General features: G+C 41.4%; 2 protein-coding genes across 2 annotated transcripts; both read right to left on the reverse strand.

The window, feature by feature from the left end:
• Positions 1-505: 505 nt before the first annotated feature.
• LOC141647661 (cytokinin riboside 5'-monophosphate phosphoribohydrolase LOG3-like) lies at positions 506-10,664 on the reverse strand. The gene is made up of 3 exons (XM_074455946.1): positions 10,511-10,664; positions 3,883-3,980; positions 506-3,188 (listed from the first exon to the last, which is right to left on the reverse strand). Exons 1-3 carry the CDS (start codon positions 10,634-10,636, stop codon positions 3,074-3,076), a joined length of 339 nt encoding a protein of 112 aa, XP_074312047.1. The 5' UTR covers positions 10,637-10,664; the 3' UTR covers positions 506-3,073.
• On the reverse strand, positions 2,233-2,562 carry LOC141649107 (uncharacterized). The gene has a single exon (XM_074457806.1). The coding sequence runs from the start codon at positions 2,560-2,562 to the stop codon at positions 2,233-2,235; it is 330 nt and encodes a 109-aa protein (XP_074313907.1).
• Positions 10,665-21,775: the final 11,111 nt, after the last annotated feature.

Here is a 21,775-nt window from a genome sequence, read left to right on the forward strand (position 1 = left end):
TGATTGGTGGTGGGCATGGGCGGCGTGAGTTTTTCACGCAAAGGGGCAGCAGAGCGGGTTAGGTGGTGTTGAAGGTAAGGTGATGGTTCAGGATCGAGGAAAGCATATGAGGTAGGAGACGGGGTAGGCGTGGTGTGAAAAAGGAAGACAGTTTCGTCGAACGTGACGTGACGAGATATAAGGACCTTACGGGAGGACAACTCGAGACATAAGTAGCCGCGGTGATCTGACGGAAAACCAAGAAAGACACACGAGGTGGATCGGGGCTCGAGTTTGTGAATAGAAGTGGATAGGATGAGAGGATAGCAAAGGCAACCGAACACGCGAAGATGAGAATAGGATGAAAGTTTAAGGTAGAGACTTTGAGTAGGGGAGACAAGTCGATTTGCTTTGCTGGGAGTGATGTTATGGAGGTAAGTGGCCATAGCAAGAGCGTAGGGCCAGAGGGACGGGGGGACATGAGAGTGGGCAAGGAGAGTGCGAACTATATTGTTAATTTTGCGAATTTTTCTTTTGGCTTTCCCATTTTGACTGGAAGTATGAGGACAGGAGAATCTGAATTGGATGTCGTGGTCGTTAAATAAAGTGTGATATGATTTATTATCAAATTCGCGACCATTGTCACATTGAAAATTTTTAATTTTCCGATTAAATTGATTTTGAATTAGAGTGTGGAATTGTTGGAATAGGGAGAAGACTTGCGATTTGTTTTTAATGGGAAAAGTCCAAAGAAAATTTGTAAAATCATCTAAGAAAAGTAACTAATAGCGGTGGCCTAAATTACTAACTACATGCGAGGTCCATAAATCACTGTGAACAATATAAAATGGCAAGTAAGTTGTATATTGAGACGGAAAGAAAGGCAGCCTAGTATCTTTGCCGAGTTCACAAGCGTGACAAAGCTGTGCGCTAGGCAGCTTATTACAAGAAATAGTGTTGCTATTATGAAGTAAAGAAAAAATATGAGGCCCGGGATGACCGAGGCGGGAGTGCCATAGGGTGGGAGTGATGGCAGAAAAAGCGACAAAAGAGCAAGGAGCAGCTGGTTTGGTGGAGGTGAGAGGGTATAGATCACCGCTGCTACTGCATCTCATAAGATGCGTCCCCATCCGAAGGTCCTTCACAGTAAAACCAAACGGGTCAAATTCCATAGAAACATTATTGTCAGTAGTAAATTATCTGACAGATACATGATTTTTGACCAAGGCGGAGGCATGAAGGACATTGGTGAGTCGTAAAGGAGGTAGGGGACGGGATAAAATTTTATGACCACAACCTTTAATTGGAACATGGTGACCATTACCAACGATTATATGGCGGGGATTGCTCAAATTAAAATAAGACGTGAGAGTATCAGAGTACCAGAGTCGGAGGTCATGTGAGCGGATGCGCCCGTATCCATGTACCATGAAACATCGGGTTGCTGAAGAGACATTGATTGCATCGCTGCTGCAAGCTCCGTTGGGTAATACGTCTGGGGAAACTGAGCAGGAGGAGGAGTAGGCTGTTGTACCATGAATGCCTGCTAGGGTCGGGGCCCAAGGATGCCAGGGCTGGAATTCGGTGGAGGAGCCCACCCTTGCATAGGATATGGGCAAGGAGGAGCCTGCCACGAGCTTTAGAGGGTGCCTTGTGGAATCTAGACCTAGTGGCCTAAGGAGGACGGAGCAGGGGCAGAAGCAGGTTGTTGCTGCTGGTTGCCACGGTTACCATCATGGGAGTAAGAGTAATTTCGAGAGCCACATGACCCACCCCCTCTACCCTTACCACGATTGTTGTAGGCGCGGTTGTTACCGCGTCCACGACCATTGTTTTGTCGAGTATTGGGCGTGGTGTTTTGGGCAGGAGGAGTGGTGTCAGAGTCATCGCCATCAGTAGGGGCGTAGGTGGCAGTGAGGGCGGCAGAAGCAGAGGAAGAACCAGACTTGGCTTTGCGGGTCTCCTCAAGGGCAAGCATAGACCGAGCCTTGAAGAACGGAGGAAGGGGGTCACTCTTTTCAACGAGGGTAGCAATGCTATCATACCCATCCGAGAGATTGGTGACCATATGAAGAACAAGACGATCACCGGAGACCGGTGAGCCGGTGTTCTTAGTTGGCCAACGAGACATTTTAGGGCCTGACAATAAGAGGAGACATTAGGGAAATTATCCATGTGAGTGGTTGAGAATTGTTGCTCGAGGAGGACCGCGCGGGAATGCTTGTTGTCATTGAAGAGGGCTCGGATGCGTTCCTAGGTTTTTTTGGCTGTGGATCTGCTTTCAACCACAGTTTGGAAAAGATCGTTGGAGATGGTAGCATATAGCCATTGTTTGACAATGGCATCAAGTCGATTCCATAAATTCTGGTCGACATCAGGACAAGGGGGATCATCCTTGGAAGGGTCAATCAGGTGGTGGTGGACCTCAAAAGCTCTGGCCGTATTTAGGAATAGTTCGGCCCAGAGGTCGTATTGAACAGTTTCCAGCTCAAGCACTAGGGCGACATGGTTTTTGATGGATGTGACGCCAAAGGCAGGGTGGAAAGGAGCTTTGTCAGTCGCTTTGTAGGAGGAAGGTGCCATGACAAGAAATTGAAAAAAAAAGGAGAGCTTTTGAGGGCTAGGGTTTTTGGACTCCTGATACCATAAAAGATTGTAATCCCTTGGATTGCATTCAATCAGAACAAACGTATATATATACAAGAGTATGTGTGTAAACTACCATCCTACAAATAAGGCAATACAAATAAACATACGGGAAACAATATCAACTAGAATATTCTAGAATAGCTACTAGAATATTTACATATTCTATTAAAAATAACAACATATTATGCACTTTTTTTATTATGTGCGCTTACATAAAAGATCGATGTTTGCCGGCAAACGTATCTGTGCCGGTACTCGTGACGAAAAAAATGACCAAAGCGGAAGTAATTACTCTTTGAACAACACTAAACGTATAGACGGATAGTGCCCGTCTATAATGAGAATTTGTGAAACATAATATGGTATTATTTGTCATGTTTGGTCAAAGTGGACCCATTGGAAGGGTAATACTTTGCTTAGAAGCATAACTACTAGGGATTAACAACTAACATGTTAAAGCTTCAACAGGTTGATCATGTCTGATTTTTGTGTATTTAGAGACTTTTAGAGAGCAAACAGACAGACATACCTCTCGAGGCATGAGCGACTTGGGGATAACTCTGCATAAATAAACAGTAACATGACAAAACTTATTAATAACTTCACAAATTGAAATGCAACTCCCTTCACCAATTATTAATAAAAAAATTGCTACCATACTTTCCTCACTCATTATGTTTCCTTAATTCATTTTTATTTCCTCTTTAATCAATCATTTGACCTTCATATTTCCGTAAAGGAAACATCTTGATCCACTACCTCATCTCAAAACAAAACGGTTTTACATGGAAAATTATACTATCTCTTAATTATATAATTAAATACTACCCCCTCCGTCCCGGTTAATTGCTGTCCTTTGGTTTGCCACAAAGATCAAGGAAAAAGTAAGGAGTCAATTACTAAATGACAAGTGAAACAAATTGAGGGTGAATGATCAAATTGCTCATCAAGTTCATTCTTAAAATAGAAAGGACAACAAATGACTGAGACACCCCAAAATGGAAAAGGACAACAAATGACCGGGACAGAGGGAGTATAATTTATACAAAATATAAAAAAAGGCATAAAAAATATCGGAAGGTCAACTTATAATCACGAAGAGAATAGAAAATTTACAATCTTTTACTCGGATCTTTTATTCAATAGATTCTTTACGTTTAATTGAATGAATTTAAAGTCTTAATAAGTATCGAATTTTGGAGATAATATAGTAGTATAGGAAATAAATAAATTTTGTGAGATAGTGTAACTCACCCAATAACATGGCGACCTCCACTATGAACAGCTTGAGAAACAAGACCCATTAATCCAATGCTTCCACCTCCATAAACCAAGTCAATGTTCCTTGACACCTGAATTTCACAATTATCCCCAATCAACACCAATTAACAAAAATCAATGTATTTCTTCATAAGTGTTGGAAATAGAGGCTTTGAGAGCCTTTTCTCTTGGTTTCCATTTGTCCCACATTGGTGAGGAAGTGGGTGTTTTATGGGTTTATATAACACCCCTTCCCTTACCTTATCACTAGTGGTCATGGGGAGTCTTTTGTAGAGACTTTGCGAGGTGCTTAATTTAGCTCGCACACGCGCGCGCGTGCCCGTGCCCGTGCCCGAGCCCGGCCCGGCCCGGATCGGGATTCGGGATTTGGCAATCGCCTGCGGCGGGCTTGGCCTATCTTTTTGGATTCGAGTTTGTTTTTGGTTGTGTGCAGTTTCTGTCCAGATTCATCTGTTGAATCAGTCAGTCAATGACTGTTAGTGGGTGAGATAATTTCTCCCCACTACCAGCCTTGACTCCTGTTTTGCTGGAGTCGGTTTCTGGCCCTTCTGCTATTATAAATAGCAGCCCTCACTGCCACAATAATCATCAACAAAAACAATACTCTCTTCCTTCTCTATCGTCTGTCTCTCAAAACATTTCTGGGTTAAGTAAAATCGTTCCAGGTCTTGCAAACTCGAGTGGGCGAGTTTGTGAGGAGGCAAAGAGAGTGTAATCCTTGGGGACTACCGGTCGTTGCGATCGCCACCACGGTCGCACCGGAGAAATAGTTTTTTAAGGCAGCGGTTCCGCACCGCGTCACTACCAATTCCTCCTTCGGTATTTCTAATTCTGATCTTGGTTTTTTGCTACTGTTTCTCCGTATTAATTAATTACTATCTCGGAATTTAGTAATTAGTTCCAACAATTAAAAAACTATTGAATTAAGTGCAGTAGCCATGTCTGTGATTTCGAAAATTGTACCTGATATTTCGAAAATTGAGCACTTAGATGGTCAGAATTATAAGCGTTGGTCCCAGAAACTGTTAATGTTTTTTGAGCAGTTGGAAATTGATTATGTTTTATTTAATGACCCGCCAAAACCTATTGTTCCTACTGATGCTGAGAAAACCCCTCCTCCCTCTAAAGATGTTAAGTCCAATGAAGAGGATATTGCTAAATTTATTAAGGACAACAAAACTGCTAGGTGTCACATACTTAATAACATGGTTAACCCGCTGTTCGATTTATTTGCTGACAATAAATCGGCTAAAGTCATTTGGGAGTCCTTCTTGAAAAAATATGGGGTGATGACGCCGGGAAAAAGAAATATGTTGTGGGTAAGTGGCTGCAATTTAAGTTGGTGGATGGGAAATCTATTATGGAACAGGTCCATGTCTATGAAAATTTGTGTGCTGATATTGTTAGTGAGGGCATGAAATTAGACGACCTTTTTGTTGCTAATGTGCTATTGGAAAAATTCCCTCCCTCCTGGTCTGAGTATAGAAATCAGCTAAAACACAAAAAGAAAGACATGTCCCTTATGGAACTTATCAGTCATATGAGGACCGAAGAGGCAAATCGCCTCAAAGACAACCCTACTGTTTACCAGTCTGTGAATGCATCTGTTGCTGCTGTCAAAGCTAATTTAGTTGAGTCTGGTGGTTCGTCAAATGCTGCTGAAAAGTTCAAGGGTAAGGGTAAGGCCAAGGTTGGTCAGGGTAAGGGTAAAGGAAAGAAGTCTGATCCAGGGAAGTACACCAAGCCGGTTGCAAAGATTCGAAGCCTAAGGGTCCTTTGGTTTGCTATGTTTGTGGGAAACCGGGTCACAAAGCCTACCAAAGGTAATCGATAAGAAGATGCTGAAGTGAAGCCAATCTTTGTGACTGATGATGTCATTCTTCTTTGTGGTTGTTGAAGCTAATCTGGTGGGTAATCTTCTTTGAATGGGTCTTGGATACTGGCGCTTCCAGACACCTCTGTGCTGATAAGGGGTTATTTGCTGAGTTCGAGGAGATAGCTGATGGGGAATGCGTCTACATGGGTAATTCTTCAGCTGCAAAGATCACAGGCAAAGGCAAGATCTTTCTCAAACTCACCTCGGGGAAAACACTTGCCCTTAATAATGTTTTATTTGTACCTACATTGCGTCGAAACCTCGTGTCTGGTGCCTTGTTAAACAAAGTCGGCTTGAAACTTGTTTTTGAGGCCGACAAGGTTGTAATGTCGCGCAATGAGGAATTTGTGGGCAAGGGTTATCTGTCTGGGGGTCTTTTGTACTTCGAACACCGATTCTCGCTTTTAATAATATTGCTTCTACTTCGCTTATATCGCCGAGTCTATTGATGTTTGGCATGGTAGATTAGGTCATGTGAATATCGACTACATTAAAAAACTTAGAACCTTGAGTTTAATTCCAAGTTTGTCGAGTCAAGAATTCTCTAAATGTGGTAGCTGTGTTGAGGCTAAATTCACAAAGAAACCTAGTAAACCTGTGACCACTAGGACTACGAGTCTTCTTGAGTTAATTCACACCGACCTAGCTGACTTCAAAAATGTTGCAAGTAGAGGTGGCAAGAATTATTATGTGACTTTTATAGACGACTGTTCGAGGTACACCCGAGTTTATTTGCTTAAGACTAAAGATGAAGCAGAACAATCGTTTATAAACTTTAAAAATGAGGTCGAAAATCAACTTGACAGGAAGATTAAAAGGGTAAGGTCCGACGAGAGGTGGTGAGTATAAATCCGATTATTTAGCGGATTTTTTGTCGCAAACGGTTTAATACATGAGACCAGTCCACCTTACTTACCCCAATCTAATGGTGTAGCTGAACGTAAAAATAGAACTTTAAAAGAGATGATGAATGCTATGCTTTTAAGTTCGACTGTCTGACGATATGTGGGGGAAGCAATACTTTCGCTTGTCACATTCTTAACCGTGTACCTCATAAGAAAATTGACAAGACACCCTACGAGATTTGGAAGGGCTATCCTCCTAACCTGAGTTATCTTAGAGTGTGGGGGTGTTTGGCTAAAGTGGGTTTACCTGACTTTAGGAGACCTACCGTTGGACCTAAGATCTATGATTGTGTTTTTATAGGTTATGCTCAAAATAGCTCTGCCTATAGATTTATGTCTTTAAGTGACCGTTCTATATCTGAGGCTAGAGATGCCGAATTTTTTGAGCATGTTTTCCCTTTTCAGAAAAATGTTGTTTCATCTACTTCCTTACCTGTTGCATCTGTTGATATGTCTTCTCATGCTAGTTGTAGTAGCACTCCTATTGATCATGCTGTTGAACCTAGGAGGAGTAAAAGACCTAGATGTCCAAAGGATTATAGTGATTATGTTACAACACATTTATCTGAATTTGGATACTCTGTTTGTGCAAGTGATGAGTTTGTTTCAGCCTTTTTAATAGAGGATGACCCAAAAACCTACAGTGAGGCAATGAAATCCATTGATGCTAATTTTTGGAAAGATGCTATTAAAAGTGAACTTGATTCTATTGTTTCTAATCAGACTTGGGAGTTGACTGATTTACCTAAAGGTAGTAAACCCATTACGAGTAAATGGATCTTTAAAAGAAAATAAGACCTGGCGGTACAATAGAAAGGTTCAAAGCTAGACTTGTAGTTAGAGGCTTTACACAAAAGAAGGGCATTGATTACTTTGATACCTATTCTCCTGTGACCAAAATTTCGACTATAAGAACTCTTGTCGCTTTAGCTGCTATTCATAACCTTATTATACATCAGATGGATGTTAAAACTGCTTTCTTGAATGGTGAGCTAAAGGAAGAGATCTATATGTCGCAGCCTGAAGGGTTTGTGATTAAGGGTCAAGAGAATAAAGTGTGTAAACTGAACAAGTCACTTTATGATCTGAAACAAGCACCTAAACAGTGGTATGAGAAATTCAACACTACTTTGATGAGTAATGGCTTTATGATTAACAACTCTGATTCATGTGTTTATTCCAAAGTGATAGAATCTGATTGTGTCATTATATGCCTATATGTGGATGACATGCTTATTTTTGGTAATAATTTAGATGTGATAATTAAAACCAAAGAATTTTTGTCATCACACTTTGAGATGAAGGACTTAGGAGAAGCTGATGTTATCCTAGGGGTTAAGGTTATCCGAAACTCCAATGGAATTTCTTTGAGTCAATCTCATTATGTTGAAAAGGTGTTGAAAAAGTTTAATCGCTTTGATGTTGTGCCTGCTAGAACACCCTATGATTCTAGTGTACATTTGAGTAAAAACTTGGGTATGAGTGTTTCCCGGGAAGAGTATGCTAAAATCCCAGGGAGTGTGATGTTTCTTATGAACTGTACTCGACCAGATATTGCATATGCGGTTAGTAGATCGAGTCGTTATACACATAACCCGGTAATGAACATTGGAATGCTCTTCGTCGTTTCCTAAAATACCTAAGAGGAACAGTTGATCTGTGTTTGCATTATGGTAAATTTCTTTGTGTTAGAAGGATATTGTGATGCAAATTGGGTTGCGGTAACGATGAGATTTGTTCTACTAGTGGTTATGTCTTCACCATGGGTGGAGGTGCGATATCGTGGAAGTCTTCTAAACAGACTTGTATTGCACGCTCTACCATGGAGTCGGAGTTCATAGCTCTTGAGTTGGCAGGACAAGAAGCCGATTGGCTGAAAAACCTATTGGCCGATGTACCAAGTATGGGGAGGACGGCCGACACCGGTCTCCATCTTTGTGTGACTCGAAAGCTGCTATCGGCGTTGCAAAGAATAGTGTCTACAATTCGAAAAAGAGACACATGCGAATAAGGCACGCTGCAGTTAAACAACTCCTTGAGAATGGAGTGATTACTGTGGACTATGTGAAGTCCGAAAGTAATCTTGCTGATCCCTTTACTAAGGGGTTGACTAAGAGATTAGTCGTCAATACGTCGAGGGGAATGGGGCTTAGGTCCTTGAGTCAAGGTTGAGATTGACTAGGTCCAAAGTTTCCATTCCTATGGCGTAGTATGATTCATAGCCTTTATGGTGGTGCTTTTGAGACGCACTTGATGAATTATACACTAGGTTGGACTTAGATCCTTAATGACTCATGTGAGAAGTGCTATTGAGAAGCACTTGAGCCACCTACGTAGGTGTAATGATCCTAAGACTATGAGAAGTCTTGTGGTCACACCTATCAGTACCAAGGTAACGCATAAGCTCTAAAAGAGCGCGTTGCACTCTGAAATCGCGGGACGATCTTAATTTGAAGGTATGATATGTGTAGTGGGGGGGTATCGACCGAAGTTCAGCTAGGAATTCAAATCGCAAGATATTCTCTAGTTGTAAGTAAGTTGTTTCCTCATTTCACTAAAGTGTCAATTCAAATCGAAAGATATTGATACCTAAGTATCCATCCTTCCTTTACCCAGGAATTCTTCTTTCTCTGGCTCTGGCGCCTCTAGTGGGGGATTGTTGGAAATAGAGGCTTTGAGAGCCTTTTCTCTTGGTTTCCATTTGTCCCACATTGGTGAGGAAGTGGGTGTTTTATGGGTTTATATAACACCCCTTCCCTTACCTTATCACTAGTGGTCATGGGGAGTCTTTTGTAGAGACTTTGCGAGGTGCTTAATTCAGCTCGCACACGCACACGCGCGCGCGCGCGTGCCCGTGCCCGAGCCCGGCCCGGCCCGGATCCGGATTCGGGATTCGGGGCTTGGCCTATCTTTTTGGATCCGAGTTTGTTTTTGGTTGTGTGCAGTTTCTGTCCAGATTCATCTGTTGAATCAGTCAGTCAATGACTGTTAGTGGGTGAGATAATTTCTCCCCACTACCAGCCTTGACTCCTGTTTTGCTGGAGTCGGTTTCTGGCCCTTCTGCTATTATAAATAGCAGCCCTCACTGCCACAATAATCATCAACAAAAACAATACTCTCTTCCTTCTCTATCGTCTGTCTCTCAAAACATTTCTGGGTTAAGTAAAATCGTTCCAGGTCTTGCAAACTCGAGTGGGCGAGTTTGTGAGGCAGCAGTAGTGTAATCCTTGGGGACTACCGGTCGTTGCTGATCGCCACCACGGTCGCACCGGAGAAATAGTTTTTTAAGGCAGCGGTTCCGCACCGCGTCACTACCAATTCCTCCTTCGGTATTTCTAATTCTGATCTTAGTTTTTTGCTACTGTTTCTCCGTATTAATTAATTACTATCTCGGAATTTAGTAATTAGTTCCAACAATAAGCTCATCCAATAACAACTCTATAATACACTCGGTTTAATACGGTACAATATCAAAATGGTCAAACTAAATCCAAACACGCAAATCTTTAACCCTACTAAACTTTAAAAACACACCACAATAACAAGAACAACAACAAATTGACATATGCATTAATTGGTGGGAAATTTTATACACCAAGCATACCAAGTTATAAATGTTCCAAATTATGCATGTCGTCGTGTTAAGAACAGAGTCCAAATATTAAAATGTAAGTAGTCTTAAAATGTTAATGTACAACCTTAACCACATAATAGTTAAAATTAATGGTCAACATGTTTAAATTGAATGTAAACCAAAACAAGAATTAATTAAGCATATAAATTGAAAGAAAAAAAAGTAGGAAACAAAATGAAATTATACCAATTCTTTGCCAAGTTGAGTGGCAGCATCTTGATAGCTAGTCTTCCTGCCTTGACTACTTCCACAAAATACACAAATTCTCTTAAATTTGGACTGCTGCTTAATAATCTCATTTGCTCCCTCCATTTAATTATATATTTCTTTGTATTTTATCACTCTGCCTTTTTAATTAGGAAAATTGAGGGGGGTTCACACAAACATACATACTTACATCCCCACTAAACTAAAAGAATAAGAAAATTCAATATTTTTCCCGCCTAAATGCATTCTCCTATAAGTGGGCCTATTTTTTTGTCATCTTAATTCACTACAATTCAATACATTATTGGGCCAACGAAAAATTCAATGTGTAAGTATAATTTTTTCGGTAAAACAAGAAACTCGGTGGGCCCCAAACATTGATATTTTATATTAATACTAGCTTATTTAATAATAATAGAATTTCCATAACTATATGCGCAATCTTTGCCACAAATAAAATATTTAGTATCCTATATTTCTATACACAGAAAAGTTCTAGCTCCAAACATTATAGTGTTTTTATAAAGTATAATATAGATTATAGAGTATAATTAATACAAATAAAATCTCCCAAATCTTATGATGTATAAATAAATTTTGATGTATAAATAAATTTTGCCATTTTAAATAACGTACAAAAATTAGCTATGATGTATAAATAAATTTTTACATTGAAACTGAGGTTGATTAAAGCTAAGTAAAAAAACCAACTGATTATATAAATAAAACGTGACAACTTCGCTCTTTTTAATCTTTTCATCTTATACAACTATACAAGCTAACATGTTTTAATGTCCAATATAAAAATGTGATATTATTATTTTTATTTTGTGTTTTTTTATATATTCTCTTCATAAAAAGATTTAGGATGCTATCATTATTTTTTAATAATAAAAATAGGTTCACACAAAAATAACTTAATCTAAAAGTTCTTTGAATAATAAACTTTTTTTTTAATAATATTACATACTATTATAACTACAACTTATTTATGTAAAAATTTAAGCTCAATTAATTTAACCCTCACAAATGCCGTGCTAAAGCACGGAATCTCAACTAGTATATATAGTAGTCGTATAATGGGATATCCCGTCCAAAAAAGGCAAGTGTCCCACTTTTGTTGTCACTACTCTACAATAAGTGTGTCACACAACAAATTGGCAAAAAGGTTACTTGCCTTCACTATCCCAATTACCGACCTTACTTACCTCAAAAACTTATAAGGGGATTTAAATCAATTAGACATGTATTAGAAATACGGTATATTCTAAAAATTGAATAATATCGTAATGATGCTATTATGTTAGGAAAATATTTCCTTTAATTTGGTCATCCTTATATTAAGGATTTTGTACCTATTTAAGCTATGATTGGGATCAATGAAAAATCACCACTTACATTATTTCCACAAATCCTCTTAGACATGTATTAGGAATATCGACCCTATTTACCTCAAAAACTTGTAGGGGGATTCAAATCCTCTTAGACATGTATTAGGAATATCGTATATTGTAGAAACTGAATAATATCGTAATGATGCTATTATTGTTTGGAAGATATTTCCTTTGATTTGGTCATCCTTATTATAAGGATCTAGTACTTATTTAAGTTATGATTGGGATCAATGAGAAATCACAGCTTACATTTCCACAAATTTTCTTAGACATGTATTAGGAATATCGACCATACTTACCTCAAAACTTGTAGGGGGATTCAAATCCTCTTAGACATGTATTAGAAATAGCGTATATTCTAGAAATCGAATAATATCGTAATGATGCTATTATTGTTAGGAAGATATTTCCTTTGATTTGGTCATCCTTATTATAAGGATCTTGTACCTATTTAAGCTATGATTGAGATCAATGAGAAATCACAACTTACATTTCCACAAACTTAACATGGTATCGAGCCACACATATTCTAAAACCTAATTTTTTTTCTCTTTTCTGCCGTTCTATCTCTTTCACCATGAGTGGTGATGCAGTCATCGAAACTACGGTCTAATCATCCACGACCTCTGACAAAATTGATCCCCTATCACCATTTTACCTCGGGTCACATGACATACCCGACATAAAAATTTCTCAAGTCCAACTTTGAAGTGATAACTACGAAGAATGGAGTCGTTCTACAAGGATGTCTCTCAAATCCCATTGCAAATTTGGTTTTTGTTACGGTTCCATTAAAAAACCCACTGAAAAGGAAACAACACCTCCTTAATCTTGTCTTGAGTTACCCCCTTTGTGGCGGGGATAGTAGAATAGTAGTCCGTAAAAACCTCCATATGCTTCCCCGGGTCTTCACCTGCCACACCTCTAAAGAGATTTCTCTCCACCAGATTGATATAGGACGGACGAATGTCAAAAGTATTCCTGTAATACTACGTATTTATAAGTCTTGGGGTACTCTATCGAGTAGGCCTTACTCTGTCGAGTAAGGGCGTGTTGCGGAATAAAATAGTTTCTGACCTGTTGGGTACTCGATCGAGTAACGTGGGTACTCGATCGAGTAAGGGGGCACTCGATCGAGTACCTTAGATACTCGATCGAGTAGCCGGTTTACGGGGGTTGTTTTCTCGGGTTTTGTTAATAATGCGATTAGAGTATATAATACTTCCGTCATTGTTCCTAAATCACTTTTCAAAACCTAATCACTGTGAGAAGAAAAAGCAAACTATGTTATTAGCTTTAATCGCATTGTTGGCAAATCTCGGAGCTTGGAAGGTCGGATTTCACCTTTCTTTACACCGTTGTGATCCTTGCGTCGAGGGTAAGACCTATATACCGTTTTTATGATGTTTCTTTAAAGTTGGTTAAACCCTAATTTGGGGATTGGGGGTTTTTGTTGTTTGTATGCTTGGTGGTGATTATGTGTTTGTATATTAGGAGGAGGATTCGTAGAGGAAGCTTTTTGATATCAGCTGTGAGATCGTCTGATTGTTGTGCTTTCCGGTAGGGTTTCCTACTCGCATTACTTACATAATGTGTGGTGATTGTCTTGTAGTTAGTGTGGTTGATTGATTGAGACGGTTGTGATTATACATTGTTGATAGATTCAGACGGTTGTTGATATTGTGATTGTGATTGTTTGTCTATGGTTCTCGAGATGCGTTCTCGGCTCAGTGGAGTCACTTGCGGGAGTGGCTTCACGCCCTAGTTTCGCCCTTCGTGGAACCCGCCACGGAAGGGGATGTGCACATTAATGGGACAGGGTTATCGCTCGGTATGATGAGCGGGGATTTGGTGGGTGCGGTGCGGTACCCCACTGGCGTGGTCGGGTCCAAAGGGATCGGTGACGGAGATGGAGTGGAGTGGATGATTTTGTGTGATTGTATGAGCTGTATTGTTTACTGTTCTGTTGGTTATATAATTTATGTAAATAGTACCGGCCCCGATTATTATTTTAAAACCTACGGTGATCCATTCGGGGATGGTGAGCAGATATTGAGCAGGTATGAGTTGAGTACTGGGATAGCTGGGATGTGCCACGATCTGATGATAGAAGTTTTCCGCTGTAGCTTAGTAGTTTTCATAAACATTTCAGTTAAATCAATAAACAGTCAGTTTGAGAATATGTATTTGTACTTTTGGTTTTGGTTTTGAGATTGTAACCTTTCACTAAGTATTTCTATTTAAACGTTGTTTCATTATTTTTTATTTGATTATCATTGCCTCGGGTAACCGAGATGGTAACATCCTTATACCCGGGTGGTCCTGGTAAGGCACTTGGAGTATGGGGGTGTTACAAAATGGTGTCAGAGCGACGATCCTGAAACCTGTAACCAATGAACCCAATGAATATAGGGAGTCAATTAAAATGAACCCGGGGTAGAGGTTGTAGGAGCTAATGCAAAGGCTTGGGAGACGTCCTAAAGTCGCGAAATCGCCCTACAATTTTGAACCGGTCACATGGGGGTGTATGTCAAGTCGTATGTGTTGTTTGTCAGCTTGTGTGTGGATGTGATGAAGTATGCCGTAATTGTTGAATGCTTGGAGTAGAAGGCTGAGAATATGAATGAAATATTGATGAGATATATAGAACTGTGTTGGAATAGAAAAGCATGTTGGATGATTACTATGTGGCGTTTGATAATATGACATAACTGTTTCGTTGATTATATGAAAAGCTTGGTAGAATTGCATGCTTAGCTATATCACATGTTGCGTTTATAATGTTGCTTAGTATGTTGGGAGATGTGAGATAACATGCGGGTAGTTTATGCGAGTCAGCATGACTCGATCGAGTAGGGGGGTACTCGATCGAGTAGGTGAGATACTCGGTCGAGTGTGTTTAACTCGATCGAGTGGGTATTTGATGATTTTGAATCCAGAATCGTGTTTTTGGGCACTCGATCGAGTACCTCGGGCACTCGATCGAGTAGGGGGTCACTCGATCGAGTAGCCGGGCTACTCGGTCGAGTATGTTAGAGGTTAGAAGGTCTGTTTGGGTTCTGGAGTCGAGGCACTCGATCGAGTATGTTGGGCACTCGATCGAGTAGCCTCTTACTCGATCGAGTAGGTTTGGGTACTCGATCGAGTGTGTCCTGGGCAGCCTGTTTTCGTGTTTTGAGGTTTTAGTGCGTATGTTTATGTCTACCCTTTCTTATATATAGTTTCAAGATGCCGCCCAAGAGAAACGCGTATTATGCGAGAGCTGGGACCATGAATATGGATGATATTATTAAGATGTTGGAGCACTAAGATGCTCTTACTGAGGCCTTAAAGAAAGTGAATAAGGATAAGGAGGTTGATCACTCTAAGATCAGTCTCTATATAGCGAGGTTTAACCCAAAAGAGTACACGGAAACCGGGGAACCAAACTTCTTGACAAGCGGCATCGTGAGATGGAGAATATTCGGACCGGTTCATTGTCCCGCCGAGATGAGAGTAGAACAAGCTGCGTTCTACCCGAGGGACGCTTGGTGGCAAGTGGTGGGATACGGTGAAGGTGAGTGCTAGGGAGATGTATGCGAACCAGAGCTTACCTGCTATACCTTGGGACGAGTTTCGGAGAGCTATGAGGAAGGAGTTTGTTCCGGAACATGTGAGGAGTAAGCTGAGAGAGGAGTTTGATGGGTTTAAGATGACATCCGATATGTCGATTCTTTGAGTATTACAAGCGATTTAATGAGAAGTCTAGGTATCGAGGATATGGGTCCGAGTGAGGAGAACCGGCGCCGAGGTTTGAGAGAGGGTTGACACCCAAGATTATGGATAAGTTACCCGTGGGAGTCCTTACCGATGTTAAGGAAGCTTATGAGAGGGCCGGGAGAGCCGAGAGGTCTGGTTGAGATGGCTCGGGAGAGAGTGAGTGAGAAAAGAAAGGCCGAGAGTGAGGGTGGAGGCCAATCTAGTCACAAGAAAGGCAACCACAATCAAGCTAAGGGGTTTTCTTCTGGGTCAGGATTCGATCTTTGAGGCTTCCTTTGGGCGTGGTCGTGTGAGTGGTAGTGGTAGTTGGGGGATGACCTGCTATGGCTGTGGCGGTGTAGGCCACAAGAGACATGAGTGCACGAGTGCACCGGAGCTTTTCGGGGGCCGGCTCGGGGAGCTATTCTCGGGGACCCGCATGCATTTATGCGAGCAAATGACCGGGTGGGTCATGGTCTAACCGGGAAGTCGAGCTATCGGGTGGAGGTAACCGCAATGGCGGTAATTCTTATCGAAACCAGCTATGAACAACAACAACAATCGGGGTCGGGTGCTAAGCCGAGCACATCATCACCAAGATCTTGTCCGGGAGGTGGACGGAAGACCGATGGAAAGTCGTTCATGATGGACAAGAAAGCAGCTGAGGAGGATGCACATGTTATCACTAGTACTTTTCTTGTTAACGGTATTCCTACCTCTGTTTTGTTTGATTCGGGGGCGTCTCAGTCGTTTGTAACTTCGAGTCATGTTAAACGGTTGGGTTTGAGGGTATATGAGTCTGTAAGTGAGAAAGTTTTTATAGCTTCGGGTGAGTCTGTATCATGTGGGAGGTTGTTTAGAGATGTATCTATGATAGTTGGGCAAGTTGATCTCGCTGTAGACTTGCTAGAGTTTCCTTTTGACGGTTTTGAGATAATAGTCGGGATGGATTGGTTAGGAAAGTATAAAGCTAAGATAGCCTGTCATCAAAAGAAAGTGTCTTTGAGAGGGCCTAAGGGTGTTAGTGTGTCTTATCGTGGGTTTCTAGTCAAACCCAAAGTTAAGTTGATTGCAGCTCTCACCTTGAAGTCTTATCTGAGGAAGGGGTGCCCTTTGATCTTGTGCCATGTGAGAGATGACCGGATAAGAGAGTCCGACAGTTGATCAGATACCAGTGGTGGGAGAGTTTGCAGATGTTTTTCCAGAGGAGATTCCGGAGTTGCCACCGAAGAGGGAGATAGATTTCACCATTGAGTTGAAACCGGGGATGGGGCCAATCTCTAAGGCACCGTATCGGATGGGTCCTAAAGAGATGGAGGAGCTCAGGAAACAGTTAGATGATCTGATAGAGAAGGGATATATTAGACCTAGTGTATCGCCGTGGGGAGCACCAGTTCTTTTCGTGAAGAAGAAAGATGGGAGTTTGAGGTTGTGCATAGATTACAGAGAGCTGAACCGAGTGACGGTGAAGAATAAGTATCCTTTGCCAAGGATAGATGACCTGTTTGATCAGTTGAGTGGTGCATCAGTCTTTTCCAAGATTGATTTGAGGTCGGGATACCATCAGGTGAAGATTACAGAGATGGACATACCAAAGACCGCTTTCACGTCGAGGTATGGTCATTATGAGTACGTGGTGATGCCGTTTGGGTTATCTAATGCACCGGCTGTGTTTATGGATTTGATGAACAGAATCTTCAGACAGTTTTTGGACAAGTTCGTGGTGGTGTTTATCGATGACATCTTAGTCTACTCTAAGACTAAGGAGGAGCATGAGGAGCATCTAAGGATTGTGTTGCAGACTCTGAGGGAGCATGAGTTATATGCTAAGCTGTCCAAGTGTGAGTTCTGGTTAGAGAAAGTTGCTTTTCTGGGGCATGTGATCTCTAAGGAGGGAGTAGCTGTGGATCCGGCGAAGATTGAGGCAGTGACAAAGTGGGAAGCACCAAAGAATGTTGCTGAGATTAGGAGTTTCTTGGGTTTAGCTGGATATTACAGACGGTTCGTGAAAGATTTCTCCAAGATAGCTAGACCTATGACAGCTTTGATGAGGAAAGAGAACAGGTTTCGTTGGGATGAGAGTTGTGAGAAGGCGTTCCAAACATTAAAGGAGCGTTTGACCACAGCTCCTATCTTAGCATTGCCTGAAGGGATCGAGAACTTTGAGGTTTATACAGATGCCTCAAAGAATGGGTTAGGATGTGTGTTGATGCAGAACGGTAAGGTGATTGCCTATGCTTCTAGGAAATTGAAGCCGTATGAGGAGAATTATCCTACACATGATCTAGAGTTGGGTGCAGTGGTGTTTGCTCTCAAGATTTGGAGGCATTACCTTTATGGGGCGACCTTTAAGGTATTTTCGGATCACAAGAGTCTCAAGTACATCTTCACTCAAAAGGAGTTGAACATGAGACAGAGGAGGTGGATGGAGCTGATTGGCGATTATGACATGGATATTATCTACCATGATGGGAAAGCCAATGTTGTTGCAGATGCTTTGAGTAGGAAGAGTGTACATTCTTTGTGTACAGCTCTATCTTTGATGAGGTTGAGAGATGAGGTGGGGAAGTTTGGTATACATATGATGCAGAGAGGAGATGCTGTGGGAGATTTGACTGTACAGCCTGATCTTTATGAGGATATTCGTGGTAAATAGGCTTTGGATCCTAAGATGGTTGAGTGGAGAGCTGGAGTAGAGAAAGGGACAATGTCTCGATTCTCCATTCATACAGATGGTAGTTTGAGGTTCGATGGTAGGTGGTGTGTCCCTAATGATGAGGAGCTGAAAAAGACAATCATGACAGAGGCACATTGTACACCGTATTCAGTAAATCCAGATGGTGACAAGCTATACAAGGATTTGAAGAACACGTTTTGGTGGCCTGGGATGAAGAAAGAAACAACTGAGTTTGTGGCCCATTGTTTGACATGCCAGAGAGTTAAAGGGGAACAGCGACGACCACAAGGTAAGATTCAGTCTTTAGAGGTACCTGAGTGGAAGTGGGAATCCATTTCTATGGATTTTATCGTGGGTTTGCCAAAGAGTCAACAGGGTAACAATATGATATGGGTAATAGTGGATCGACTGACCAAGTCAGCTCATTTTATGCCAATGAAAGATACATGGACTAAAGCACAATTAGCTATGGCCTACAGGAAGAATGTGCTTAAGTTACATGGAGTCCCTAAGGACATAGTGTCTGACAGAGATGCGAGATTTATCTCAAGGTTTTGGAAAGAGTTGCAGGAATCTTTGGGAACAACTTTGAAGATGAGTACAACTTTTCATCCTGCGATGACGGTCGGGATCGAGAGAACAATCAAAACTCTTGAGGATATGTTACGAGCTTGTGTGATGGACTTTGGTGGTAACTGGGAACAGAGGTTTGATTTGATAGAGTTTTCTTACAACAACAGCTATCACACTAGTATTGGCATGGCACCGTTTAAGGCTTTATATGGGAGGAGATGCAGGAGTCCGATTTGTTGGGACGACAGTGCTGAGGCAGTGGTTCTAGGACCAGAGATGGTACATGAGATGGTTGAACAGATTAAGATGATCAGGGAACGGATGAGAGCAGCTCAGGATAGGCAAAAGAGTTATGCAGATCTACATCGCCGGGATATAGAGTTCCAGGTTGGGGATAAGGTTCTTCTGAAAGTGTCTCCTATGCGTGGGGTTATGAGATTTGGGAAGAAAGGCAAGCTGAGTCAGAAGTTCATCGGTCCTTATGAGATCTTAGAGCGAGTTGGGGAAGTTGCTTATCGTCTGGCTTTACCTGCTGCGTTAGAGAGAGTGCATAATGTGTTTCATGTATCGCAGCTGCGGAAGTATGTGAGTGACCCGTCACATGTGTTAGAGGCAGAGAGCTTAGAGCTAGATGAGTCTTTATCATATCTTGAGGTACCTAAGCAGATTCTTGACCGGAAGTTTAGGAAGACTAGGAGTGGTGAGACAGTTTTGCTTAAGATCCTTTGGTCTAACCACGAGACTGAGGAAGCTACATGGGAGGCAGAGGATATCATGAGAGAGCGCTACCCTTTCCTTTTTGATCAGGTATGTATGGTTACGGGGACGTAACCTTGTTTCATTTAGGGGAGTAGGAGATGATCGCAAAGAGTTTTTATGAGTTTTATACCTTTTTATGTTGTGTCGGCATGGTTGTTGTCGTTGAGTCGGGTTGAGTTTGGGTTAGTAACATGTTTTATGTTGAGTTTTGTTTTGGTTGTTGAGTCGGGAATGCGTAGTGTGTGTCTTTGTTTTGTGGTGGTTTGAACTTCGGGGACGAAGTTCTTTTTAAGGAGGGAAGACTATAATACTACGTATTTATGAGTCTTGGGTTACTCTATCGAGTAGGCCTTACTCTGTCGAGTAAGGGCGTGTTGTAGAATAAAATATTTTCTGACCTGTTGGGTACTCGATCGAGTAACGTGGGTACTCGATCGAGTAAGGGGGCACTCGATCGAGTACCTTAGATACTCGATCGAGTAGCCGGTTTACGGGGGTTGTTTTCTCGGGTTTTGTTAATAATGTGATTAGAGTATATAATACTTCCGTCATTGTTCCTAAATCACTTTTCAAAACCTAATCACTGTGAGAAGAGAAAGCAAACTACGTTATTAGCTTTAATCGCATTGTTGGCAAATCCCGGAGCTTGGAAGGTCGGATTTCACCTTTCTTTACACCGTTGTTATCCTTGCGTCGAGGGTAAGACCTATATACCGTTTTTATGATGTTTCTTTAAAGTTGGTTAAACCCTAATTTGGGGATTGGGGTTTTTGTGGTTTGTATGCTTGGTAGTGATTATGTGTTTGTATATTAGGAGGAGGATTCGTAGAGGAAGCTTTTTGATATCGGTTTGTGAGATCGTCGATTGTTGTGCTTTCGGTAGGGTTTCCCTACCAAAGTATTACTTACATAATGTGTGGTGATTGTCTTTGTAGTTAGTGTGGTTGATTGATTCAGACGGTTGTGATTATACATTGTTGATAGATTCAGACGGTTGTTGATATTGTGATTGTGATTGTTTGTTTATGGTTCTCGAGATGCGTTCTCGGCTGAGTGGAGTCACTTGCGGGAGTGGCTTCACGCCCTAGTTTCGCCCTTCGTGGAACCCGCCACGGAAGGGGATGTGCACATTAATGGGACAGGGTTATCGCTCGGTATGATGAGCGGGGCTTTGGTGGGTACGGCTGCGGTCCCCCACTGGCAGGGCTGGTCCAGTGGACAGTCGGTAACGGAGATTGAGTGGAGTGGATGATTGTGTATGATTGTATGAGCTGTATTGTTTACTGTTCTGTTGGTTATATAATTTATGTAAATAGTACTGACCCCGATTATTGTTTTAAAACCTGCGGTGATCCATTCGGGGATGGTGAGCAGATATTGAGCAGGTATGAGTTGAGTAATCTGGGATAGCTGGGATGTGCCACGATCGATGATAGAAGTCTTCCGCTGTGGCTTAGTAGTTTTCATAAACATTTGATTAAATCGAAATGATCAGTTTGAGAATATGTATTTGTACTTTTGGTTTTGGTTTTGAGATTGTAACCTTTCACTAAGTATTTCTATTTAAATGTTGTTTCATTATTGTTTATTTGATTATCATTGCCTCGGGTAACCGAGATGGTAACATCCTTATACCCGGGTGGTCCTGGTAAGGCACTTGGAGTATGGGGGTGTTACAATTCCCATCCTCAGTCTGGAGATTGAAACCTTTAGGAATAGATGATGCTTTAGGCTCCGAATGACTTGCAATATTCGGCATCTTTACTGGTTAGTTTACAGAACTGAGATTATCTTCTCCTAAAGATTGATCTTCTGTAAATAGGAAATGCTGAAGTTTGGGTTCGAAAGTACTCAAGGCTTCCTTTCGTGATTCTCTTTGCAGACGGAGTCTATGCCTGAACAGTCTCTCTGGCTCAGAATCAGCTGAAACTAACTCCAACCTGTTTGACCTGGGCATACACAACACTGAAAGAAAATAAATAAGAACTCTCTCAAGGAATAAAATTTCCCTGAGACGGATAAAATAAACGAAACAAAAACAGATAGGGCAATTGCTTCACCGGCAACGGCGCCAAAATTTGACAGGGCTGTCGTATACCTATC

This window comes from Silene latifolia, chromosome 3 (genome assembly GCF_048544455.1).
Source record: "Silene latifolia isolate original U9 population chromosome 3, ASM4854445v1, whole genome shotgun sequence".
Classification (NCBI taxonomy): Eukaryota; Viridiplantae; Streptophyta; class Magnoliopsida; order Caryophyllales; family Caryophyllaceae; genus Silene; species Silene latifolia.